Below are 12,124 nucleotides of genomic sequence, written 5' to 3' on the forward strand. Positions count from 1 at the left end.
TCCCCTCACATCTTCCCTACTACTGCCAGCCAACATTTTGCTGGCACGAGTCTGAACAGCGTTGCAGATCCATGTTGTTGGCTTGTGTTACAGCGCTGTGGTTGGGGAATTGTTGTCAGCACACACACATCTTGAGGGGTGGCCCTGTAGTGTCTTATTATCATCATGCAGTGTCAGACAGGAACAGCATGTTCTCCTGCACCCCGTCTCGTCTCTTGTCATGTCGTATATTTGTAGTGGTTCTGCCCTCCATTTAAAGGTTACAGAGGTTGAAGAACAGATAGTTTTGTATACTAAAGGCTGTCAGTGCAATTGCCAAACTGCGCTTAGTTTTTGGATTACTGTGACTCCACTGTATTTTTTATTTCTGAGTTTATAGCCTCTTTCTCTTTCTCCCCTGAGCTTGCCAATGAATACAAAGCACACATTTGTTTTTACTGTGCCAAGACTAAAAACAAAAAAATATGACATGAGGTCCCCCCTTCTCAACACTCCAATCCCATCATAACTCATCACGCATTACATTATGTAATTGATTCTTTCCTTTTTCTCTTCTCTATAGGCTATTGTTGTTGTTGTCAGAATGGCTGACGGCAGGGTGCCAAGGTCACTGTCTCTGACTTACATAAGGCGTGGGATTTTATCCAGCAGTTTTATAACTTTTTTGGCTTTTGGCAGTTTCTGTATGATTTTAGACATATGAATACGTTTTCTTGACACTTATTTTGCTGTCCCTCCCATTTTTGCCCAATCAAATTACCTGTATGTTATCCTTTTTACACATTTGTAGAAATACTCATTTTGCAGAAATGAATGGACCAACCAGCTACATTTAAGGATAAGGTTGGTGATATTTTTGTTTTTCATAACAAATCTCAGGAAAAGACCAAAATCAACAATGAATTGATCCCACTAACAAGTATTGTCTGTGTATACAGCCTGATTTGTCACAGAGCTCCATGTTTGTCCAAAAACTATTAAAAAATATGAATGAAAAGATTAACTGGGAGAATGCGTCTCCTGAAATTGATGTGGTACAATCAGCTAGAGAGAAGAGGTTTCACTCTGTTGGAGTTTGTGGAATTACAAAAACACTCTGTCCCTCACAAATGATCTTTGGCTGAGTACAGACACCAGCTGCAGAGAGCACTTTAACCAGACAGCAGCCAAGTTTAATTTTGGCCTGTCATCAAATAACTCATGAAATTAAAATTAAATAGCGCCAGCTATATGACCTGCCGCTGGCTATGTTTGTCATTTTAACCTGCGAAAGCGACGGCTAAAAAGAGAAGCTGCTACCTGAATGTTTTGCGCACTGCAATGATAAGTAGCGTCAGAGTTTAGAAAATCCATGCATTTTGCCACTTGCACCGCTTGCACATTCACACACTTTTTCACACATTTTTACTGGCATGCGAGTGAAATGCTGGCACTGTGGTAAAGGCAACAGTAGCAGGCTGAGGTGACCGAAACACAGTACACTGAAGAAAGGATCGGTTTAATTTTGGCCGATACAATCCTTTTTTACAAGATATATTTTCGTGATCCATATTTAAAGATTTACATCATCAGTAAAAACTAATGGGCTTGGGGCTAAGAGCCACAGACAGGAAACTACTGAGAAATGGACTACATATTGTTGTTTTGGACTTTTCATGGGACAATAAGAAAAATATAGAATACTGCCATCCTTCTCCTTTAAATTCAACAGAAATGCCTCCACGTTAACCCTCTAGTCAGTCCCTTTCAAACCTTCTTTAAATATTGAACACCTGTTTCAATAAAGGTTTTTATTCCCACAGTAATGTTGTAGAATGCTTTCTCAGTCTGTCGGTCAGGCTGCATGGTCCTTTAAAGGGACATAAGGGGAGCCTCACTGTCCTCCTGCAGGGAAAATACAATATGTTGCCTCTGTGGGGGACAACGCCCCTATTGCACATCCCACCACCTTCATATAAACATCAATATCATGTCATCAGTGACATTGACAGCCCCAGTATGACTCTGGATTAAAGCAGGTTTCCATATTTCTATCAGCAGGGAGATGCAATTGAATATACTAATTTACATGTACTCTAGATCTGGATAATAATCAAGTTGAGGTAAGAGCTCAAGGTGCGTAACTTATTCTGTTAATAGTAGATCATTTATGTATGATGGGTTTTCTCACTTTCTTAAGGTATTTACATCACTGTAGATTGGTTTAAATAATGGTTATTGAGATATTTGCCATTTTCAATGTTCTTAGGTGCTTGTAAAGTAAATGAAAGAAATATATGTTTAGAAAATGGTAAAAACAAAAAAAACAAAAAACAAAAGAAAAACCATTGTGTAGATATTATAAATTACCTGAGTAAAGACTAGACTTTCTTATGTGGTCATGTAAAATCAAGCTTTACTTTCTGTTTACATTTTACAAACTGTATCTGGCAGAATATACTTGCTTTGGTTCGTCTGTTTGCTTGACCGGGTCATTACTGATACAAAGCATGTTTCAAGGTTAGGCTTAGAAACAATAGCTGCTGGCAGAACTTTTTTATTTTAGGAAGGTAAACATGGCACTTGTGTCTACTTCACAATAGTAGGGAGAGGTACTTGTTTCAGACATTTTACACTCAGAAATGATGTACCTCAAAACTGCACATAGAAGCCCATTACACTATATATTTCTTTTTACCAAAGGGCCAATATAAGGCTAAATATCTAACATGCTGCCGGTGAGTTCTGCTTTTTCTGCAATCACACGTTGTTAAGGAATTATGTTACATTAAGTGATGTATTTTTTTATGGAATATCATTTAGTGGGGATAGGACATGCTGTTGCGGCACACCTGTGAGTTTTCACAAGTATTTTAACTTTCTTAGGTATTTTCTGAGACATACAATATCAGAATCCTGCCTAGTGTACTGTAGCTTTAACAGCACCCACCCACTAAACACACATGTACACACACACAGTCTTCATGCCTTAAAATCATGCCACCCTGGAGTCCTCGGACCAGGCTTTAGTTTGGCAGGTCTTCTGCCTCCTGTGTGGTCACTGTCCACACTGTGGCATCCAGCTCCCACATCCTAATGACCTTCTTTTAGTCTCTGTCGGTGTGTAGAGATTTGTTATTCCGGGTCATGTCCTTAACCTGTACTCACCTCGACTTCCCATAACCCCGGGGATTCACCATTACAGGAGAAAGGATTACAGTGAGGAAAGAAGTGTCCTTACACCCATCTATTCCCTCCACTCCATCACATTCAAGTAGTACAAGTTCAAACAACCTTCAACTTGCCAAGCTGCAAATGACTGCCAGAAACCTGGTCAGCTCTGTACACGCAAATAGGGCAGAGGTTTTCTGGCAGAAGGTTTTAGTAAAAGTTATCGTTTTGATAATAAATAATAAATAATAGATTATATAGATTGCTGATATTTAGGTAAATGTGGCCAATACAACATCATTCAGCTGAGGATAATACAACGCATTAGAACATTTTACTTCTTTAAATCACTGTGGTTGGCAGATAGAGAATGCTGAGTGTCACGTGCATTACAGTAAAATGTAATATTGTGTGGATTATGTATCCCAGAGGAAGCATTTAAATTGAGAACATGACAGGACCAGAATGTAGCCTTAGGGTATGCCACAAATCTGTTTGACTACACTTAGAGGTACCCTGTGAAGCTTTCTTGTTAACATTTTAGCCACTCATCAGCATGATCATAGAGCTACAGTTTGAAAGCGTATAGATAAACAAAGCCATGAAGTGCAACTAATAAGTCTGCTGATTCTGTTTAAGAAAGATCCACATTTAAGACGTACAGTTTACAGAAATATTGATACAATCTAGAGAATATCTAAAAATGATATACCACTATTACATATCAAATTATGCAGTAAATTTAACACACTGCCAACCACAATTATAATTATTGGTGTTTTTATTGTTAACAAACACCGTCTTATGTGTATTGGCCAGTGGTCTCTTTTATTTGTTCTATTCTCTTTTTATTTTAATTCTCCACCTCCCTCGAGCAGTCAAAGACTCCACTGGGTAATTTTAATATCCACACCGATCACAGGGATCACTGGACTGTAAGCGTGCATTACGGATAATACTTTATGGAGCCAGAGAAATGGGCATAATTCAAAGTTAGAATACAGATTACACATCACAAAAACACAGGGGTGGGACCCAGTTTACTCTATGGACACTTGATAAAGCTACAGAAAACAGGTTTAGATTTAATTAAGTCTAAGTGCGTGTTCAGTTTTTAACAAATTGATCCATTTATAAGGATATGTCTTTATTTGCTGTGGAATAAAACCTCAACTCCTTTAATCTCAGCATGATGGTTGTTTCTGAGGCTTCTTACACCCCTTTTTATTTGTGGATATTTTTAACAGTGTGTGTGTGTGTATGTGTGTGTTTCAGCCTTCCAGAGGCTTTTGGGGAAGAAGGATGTGTCCCAGGAGCTTGAAGAGGTCCACGCGGAGGCTCGAGCTCAGGACAACCTACAGACCGCCTCTGTGTTACAGCTGCTGAAGAGCCCAGCTGTTCGCTGGCAGCTCATCACCATCATCATCACCATGGCCTGCTATCAGCTCTGTGGCCTCAATGCTGTAAGATGCAGCTCTTATTTCACTTATTTCACATTGTCAGAGGAATCTTGTTCTTTATGCTATAATACAGTGCATTATATATTTAGAACACATTATTTTTATTTTCTTTAAAAAAATAGGGAATTTATTTGGTATTTAGATGATTTAAAAATGAAACTGATGAGATTCAGATGAAAAGAATCAATAATGCAAAATTTGGGTAAAAATTTGATATATAACGTCAAACATTCTGTATATCAGCCAGATACTTTCTTGAAGATGCTCTGTCACACCTCCGGTCACATCTCCAGTCACACCTCAGCATTGTCAATCTTGTTGGCCCTTGGTGGACAGATTTACACAAGTGCCATGGCAGGAAGGTGAATAGTGTTTCCTCTTGTACTCGAGAGACTCAGACAAGAGAAAGAGCCATTCTGCTTTCTTCTTGCCTGACAATGCAGAACACGCGCAGTTGATTGTGATGTTTCCCTGATTTTAGGAAGTGCTTTTCACTATGAGCAACCCCTTTCACATTTGACATAGTCATTTGATCCATTGTTGATATAAAAATATTGATAAGTGCAGCTTTAATGCTTTGCCTGGTTCATCCTTGCATTGGAGCTGAAGTTGTTGTCAAGTCAAACATAATACTTCCTTTTACTGCGCCACAAGGCTTTTACGGAGCTGAGAAACAGCGCCTCCTTCCTGTAGCCTCAGTCAACTTTACATGTGACTGCTAACTCCCCAGTGCATAAAAATGGATAGTGCATAAAAAAGGTATACACAAAGACATGGACCTTTAAGCGCTTTTTTGTGAGCAGATAAGATTTAAGAATTTCAGTATAGGCAAAAGCATTTCTAACTCTCCCACTTAGTTTAACAAAAACCAGGCATGTAGGGTTGTTTGATTAAAAAATGACAGGAATGGCCATTAACTCCAGAAACGCTCGGGTGTGCTGTACTATGACAGTCCTATCAGTGACAAAAAAAATAAAAAATCAATACCGTCACAGCCCTAGTTGTCAGTGGATCAGGTGTAGCAGCTCATTGCAAACAGTGTCCCCCCTGGGTCTGTGCATGCACAGGTGTGACCCCATATTTGTGGTCTCTTTTAAAAATAAGTTATTTTTTTATTTGCAGAGGTAATGTTTTAAAATCACATTTTGCACAAGTAAATATTTTTTCATTTGCTTTTTTGTTATAAGAGGTTAAAAAACTGTAAAGATATTCTTAAAAAAAGAGTTCTTATGCAGCCACTTAGAGTGGATCAGTCTCTCCTTAGGTTTGTGCTCAGCACTACTATGCAAGTGAGCTCCTGTGCAGTTTCAAACTTCCATCTGTCTATTAAGGCTCTACTAGCAAGAAGGATGCAATCAAAACTGGTCATTTGAAGCTAAAATTCCTGAATTAATGTAGGAAAACACATTTGTTCTTTGACCGACATACCGTAGGCCATATGCAATGCATGCAAATGAATTGTTAGCTTGTCCCCAAATTCATATTCAGGATGAATATCATAAAGAATAATATTTGTGCTCAATTTTTCACTATCAAATTTCAGATTTGATAGGTTGATGGACTTTTCAGTAATACAACATAAAGCTAGAAATCATAAAGCTCATCTGAATTACCATAGATATGAATGTGACTTCATTTACATACATTTTCATTCCAAGAAGACAGAAATGTAATTTAGATCACTCTGGAGGTCTTTCTTTTGATTGTCGTATAGTATTCACTACCCCATCACCATCAGACATGTCAAATGAGTCTGAGAATGACTTGGTGATGTTACAGAGGCTTATTGTGCTGCAATGAAACTGAGTGCTGATGCTAAGGTGACAGCTGAGAAATATTCCTGCAACCAGTGTCACAGTATCAGTATTCAGCTTGTCAGAATTCATAATTTCTGACAATTGACTACATGTTTTGTAATCTTGTTGTTACCTGTCAAAAGGGCCACTGGAGAGAGTAGTGCAGGCCACAGGTTAGAGGAGAGAATGCAGAGAAAAATGACAAATATACAAAATCATGTTTGACTTAAGCAACAGGGCATCTGTTTCAACTGTTTCAACTGTGGAACTTTTCCAACTCACAAGTCTCCTTTGATTTTCAGAATGTTCAAAGAGGTCATCATTCATGTTTTTAGAGATGGCCTGAATGTCTATAATGAAACTTCCTGCAAGTAAAATTATATGTCTTTATATATATATGTATATATATATGTCTTTCATGTTGATGCAGATTTATGTCTATAACATATGAAAGTCCAGTAGAATTTTATTTATGTTTTCATAGATCTGGTACTACACCAATGGGATCCTTCGTGAAGCAGGCTTTGCCGAGAACATTCTCCCCTACATCACACTGAGCACCGGGGCCATAGAGACTTTGGCTGCTATCATCTCAGTGAGTATTACTACTTTAAATCAACCAAAGTTGTCTGATTCTGGGTACAAGGCTGCTCTTGATACACATAATAGCAAGGTACGTTTTGTTTTACTTCAGTGGTGGTCTTTAACTTTTATCTGTCAATAAAATCCCCTCCAATCTTCATGATATGTTAACTGTTTTCTTTCACTACTAAAGCTGTCAGAGGTTTGACTTTACCGTCAGCCTCTTTTTAATATTGGACTATTGTCTGTATTGTAATTGAAAAAGATCTCGAGGTTAGCAATATCTATGTGCGAATGTGTCCAGTTTGTCTTTATACACAATTGATTAAAAAGACGGCACAAAGCACCTTTTCAGAATCTTAATATAAAGCAAGTTGTCCACAGATTTATTGAATAAATCAGCAACTTCACAGTACAGCAATGTAAATCTGTACCAGTGGCAGTTCATTACTGCATTAAAGATTTGTTTTATTGTCCATTTGCAGTATTTCCCAAGTGGGCCACATGAAAAAGCCAAGATTTGCAGAAAAAGATATAGCAGTATGTTTCTCCACCATTACATTATTATGTAGAGGACATAGAACTGTAAACAGGCAGTAGTTGACATTGAAATTCCAATGTGAAAAGCAAGAGTGTGGTGGTTGTGTACGGACATTATCTCCTTCAGTAAATACTGTACATTTTCCCAAACCAAAATTTTTGTTGCCTGGCCGTAATTCCAATGCTCTTGACCAAAGGTATAGTATCCCTGATTGATGTGGAGGAACCTCGCAACTGCAAGCTGCTCACCGCTGTCAGCAGGAGTACATTTCCGCTCCGGCAGCAGATCTGTCGTTAAATGAGCACTTTGCATCAGCTCAGCGGAGTACGTTGTTGGCAACTTGTTAGGCAGATAATGTAGTATTCCACACCAGAACATTATGCGATGATATACATACAGTGATTGTTGTATACTGTAGGGGGGGGCTGTGGCTTAGTGGTAGAGCGGGAAGGTCGACAGTTCGATCCTGGCTTCCCTCAGTCCACATGTTGGGCAAGACACTGAACCTCAAATTGCTCCCGAGGGCTGTGCCTTCGGTGTGTGAGTGTGTGAATGATTATTTAGTTTCTTTGTACTGATGATCAGTTCTGCCAGTGTGTGAATGCGATATGTAGTGTGTGAAGCGCTTTGAGTGGTCAGAAGACTAGAAAGGTGCTATACAAGTACAGTCCATTTAGCATTTACACAACAATGCAAGAAATCAATGAAAAAAATCCATAACAGAATGAAACCACTACCACCAAAGCCGCTTTTGTGACATTTATTGTACATTCTGACATAGAGCAGCATCGTGTACTGAAGACATTAGTCTTGCAGATATCCACAGTACTCCCATATTGAATTGTGACTGAGTCAGAAAATCTGAGATTATACTTAATTTACTGTATTTATCTCCATCACATCTTCCGTTCCCAACAAACTGAGAGGTAGAGTCGTGTGAGACTTTCATTAATTGCAGCATTGACACAAATTCTTTCAGAGAAAAGGAGTCGATAGTTTTCTGTATTCAGTTTAAATCCTCCTAACTGTTGCTGTAGGAATACTGAACTAGTGATGGCTGTATGTTATTGATCCAGATTACACTGAATGAGATAGAACTATGCAGGTTGTGTTATCCACTCAAACAATAACTACATTTCCAGGCTGGTTGATTTTCTCATGACCAATGACCCTTTTTGACCACAGGAATACGTATTTTTCAGGAACGTTTCTTGCATTTTGAAGAATATAGGTACAATTTAAGTTCCTGGGCCATAATTCCTCGTCCAAAAATGTCCCTGCAAATTCCACCCAGGAACTGTATACTTGGACTTAACAGTGCTGACCGGTCACACACAAGTCTCACAACTGCTACAACTTGTGTACTGCATTATTAGGATAAGGTTGGGAATGTCTTATAATCTCACTGATATTTAATTTACAGTTATGTTGCTGACGTCCTGACTAGTCTAAATGAGCAAAATGAAGAAAGTGCAACAAAACTGTTAAACCTGCATTAATAGATTTTTGGCCACTTGGGGGCAGCATAACAAGCTGTAAACACAACATTGACCTTATAAAGTTGATATCGGTAATGTGTTAGCAAACTGTTGTCTATTTACACAGCAGACACGGAGCATCAGTAGCATTCATTTGGAGTCGTGTTTCAGGCAATCTGACAAATGTAAATCAACATCCACTCTCCTTTTAGCTCTGTTTTTGGTCTCCACAAACTCTGGCTCTTTAGCTGCTAAATGCGCCACTATGTTCACCAGCTAGTCTCTATGTTCTTGAGATGCGTTGTAAATGTGAAAAGAAATGAACTACAGTGAATTTCACTTCCGGAGTTTAGTTCCCAAAAACCAAACTCTGGGGCCATTAATTTAGAAGTTTAATAACACATCTATCAAACGAGAACACAGTACAAAATGCAGTGGAAAATGCACTCCGTCATCTCTCTTCATTTAATTTGTGCGTTAATGCCCTATTTCTGGGATTCCTCTCAGCACAAGCACATTAAAGCTTATCTTTGATCTGCCGCAGTGAGACGACCCCACTGAGTGACTTAGCTTCCAGGTGACTGACTTCAAACACCAGCATATAGCTACCCTTCAGATATCAGTTTTCTCTCCAGCCCTACGGCATCCAACTCATCCCTAACTGCCTTTGATGAACATCACACTTCTTATACTGCTGATACCAGTATGTATGTGACATACACAAAGAAGTTGGAAATTATCAAAAATAAACTCACACCATTTTTCACGTAGTAAAAGATGCTATAACCATAAACTGTACAAGCTTTGCTTTGTAACAGTATCTAAGCCACTGTCAGGAAAAAGCAAACACATACAAGCAGAACCAGATTCACCATCGGGAGCACCAGGAGAATTCCTAGTGGCCTGGCAAGCTGATTGGCCTCGAGTGTCAGGCCAGTGTTAAAAATGCTAAATGGTAGAACAGGTCGCATGCATATACACATCAACACAACGTCCAGTCAGTGCATAGAGTGCACGTAGCCGAGCAGTGTGCAGATAAAATGGACAGCACAGGAGAAAGAGAGAATGAGAGAAAGAGAATAGGAAGAGCTGAGAGGGAGCGCATTAAAAGAAAAGCTCGGGAGGAAAGTGTCACTAAATAATTGTGTAAAACTACAGATATCTTCACGAGCAAGGGACACGGTTGGTGTTTAAAGAAGAGAAAACACAGTAGCAGGGCTGCCCACAGCACATCATACAACAACTACCTTTCCTGAGTTGATTCTATGTTTTAAAAAACCTAATCATGCTATGTAGGTAAGGAGATGCGTATGCATGGAAATAATCTGGAAAATAAAGACCTGTATACTCTTTTCTGTCAGGTGGAAGTATCTCGTTACTGAGAGCTGATCAACGTAAGTTGAGTCAGAGCTCTGAGGAAATGCCAGGTGCAAAACAAACACTCCAAAAGTGCACAGAAATGATGTTTATGAATATTTCTCCTGTTGCCTTAATTATGGAAGTGCAATTGACTAACTCTTGAAACTGAAGACACTTGGCTGTTTTTAAGTATTTTAGATGTTTTTTTTTTTAAACTAAAAGTAAAAGATATGGCATAAACAGTAAACAGAAAAAAGTATATCAACAAAACTCACAAAAAAATGTGGTATGTTGTAATTGGAGTGAATATGGAGACTGGCCTGGACTGACGTTAGATTCCTGGCCTGAATCATTATCCCAGTCCGGCCCTGCATACGAGACAGAAATTATTTGGGAAAAAGCATTAGAGTATTTGACATCTTTTCTTTTGAGAGCAACCTCAAGAGTTTTATGGACCTGCGTATATATTTCATTGGCATTAAACAGATACCATTTGTATGAGCCTCATGTTCACAACCACTTTGACAACTGATGAGAAAAATTTATTTTATTTGTGGTTTCAGGTGCTTCAAATATGTATAATATTCAAATGAAAATCTACACCTGGCTTTAAAATGCAACTTTTTTCATTTAGGTGGCAAACATTTCAAAGGTGAGGTTTAATCCGCAAATCCTGATATGCGCTTCCTAATATGACAAATAGAATTCACCACAGGGTGCATTTACCTGTAGCTCTAACCTTATTTCATTAGTAATCTTAACACCACACACAGCTGCCAACTCACAATACACGACTGACAAAGCTCATTTTGGTGACTTGCTGTTAAAGTGACTGTGACTGTAAGTGTTGTCAGAGGTGAAGCAGTGACTGTATCACAAGTGAAAAAAACAAGCCGGTGTAATTGATGTAAATTATATATATATAATTTTCCCTTTTATTGCATGTCAAAAAAGGATAAAAGTACACATTTAACATCTTTTATTCAACACGTGAAGAATGGCATTCAGGTCTGTCGCTATGCACGATGATGACAGAAAACAACATTAAATAGAATATCTGACTGACATAAACAGGCCATTATCCAAAGAAAATGCAATAATTGGTTTATGTGAGCACTGGTCGAAATTTTAAACTGTAATTCAATAATCACCTACCCAGAGTGTAACGTCATTGAATTGTTCATACAGGCAACGGTTGTCCTCGGACCAGGAGAGCCAAATGTGTTATCTCCTCCCAAGCTAATTTAACACCTTCTGTCTTCAACAGCTTATTAAGGGGATGTTATAGTAACTTGTGGCAATTTTGCACCTCCAATACAAGGACATCACTTTCTTTTTTGCGGGTCACTTGTACTGTATGGTGGAACCCTACCGTTTCTCTTCACTATCGGAGGACTATGGAGTATGGAGTGACTATGGAGTGCACAGGTTTTTAAGGGAAGCAAAACTGTTCCTAATGGAAACTCTAAATGTGTTTGACTACAGTATGTGTGTGTGTTAGCCCTGTGACACCATGGCAACCTGTTCCCTATTGCTCTAACAATGCATGCTGGGATAGGCTTCAACAACACTGAACAAAATAAGTTTGTGTAGAAAATATACTGGATGGATGAGTCAGTCCAGCCTTTTTATTGGATTACTGTATTTTTCAGCACTGTGGACACCTGTGGATAGAGGAAGGTCACTGATAACATTTATGATGATGTTACACTGACTGTGGAAGCTGCAGGAAACTGCCTTTAAGAAACAGTGATTTCC

The 12,124-nt window shown here is 38.7% G+C and overlaps 1 protein-coding gene across 18 annotated transcripts in view; it reads left to right on the forward strand.

Annotated features, from left to right (window-relative positions):
* slc2a9l2 (solute carrier family 2 member 9, like 2) overlaps positions 1-12,124 on the forward strand; it is a 110,523-nt gene that overhangs the window by 49,673 nt on the left and 48,726 nt on the right. For all 18 annotated transcript variants that reach the window (XM_044167442.1, XM_044167483.1, XM_044167396.1 and 15 more), the window contains 2 exons: positions 4,426-4,613; positions 6,891-7,001. In XM_044167442.1, the coding sequence (XP_044023377.1) occupies positions 4,426-4,613; positions 6,891-7,001 (299 nt within the window). The remainder of the gene's footprint in view (positions 1-4,425; positions 4,614-6,890; positions 7,002-12,124) is intronic.

The sequence above is a fragment of the Siniperca chuatsi genome, linkage group LG2 (assembly GCF_020085105.1).
Source record: "Siniperca chuatsi isolate FFG_IHB_CAS linkage group LG2, ASM2008510v1, whole genome shotgun sequence".
In the NCBI taxonomy this organism is placed as follows: Eukaryota; Metazoa; Chordata; class Actinopteri; order Centrarchiformes; family Sinipercidae; genus Siniperca; species Siniperca chuatsi.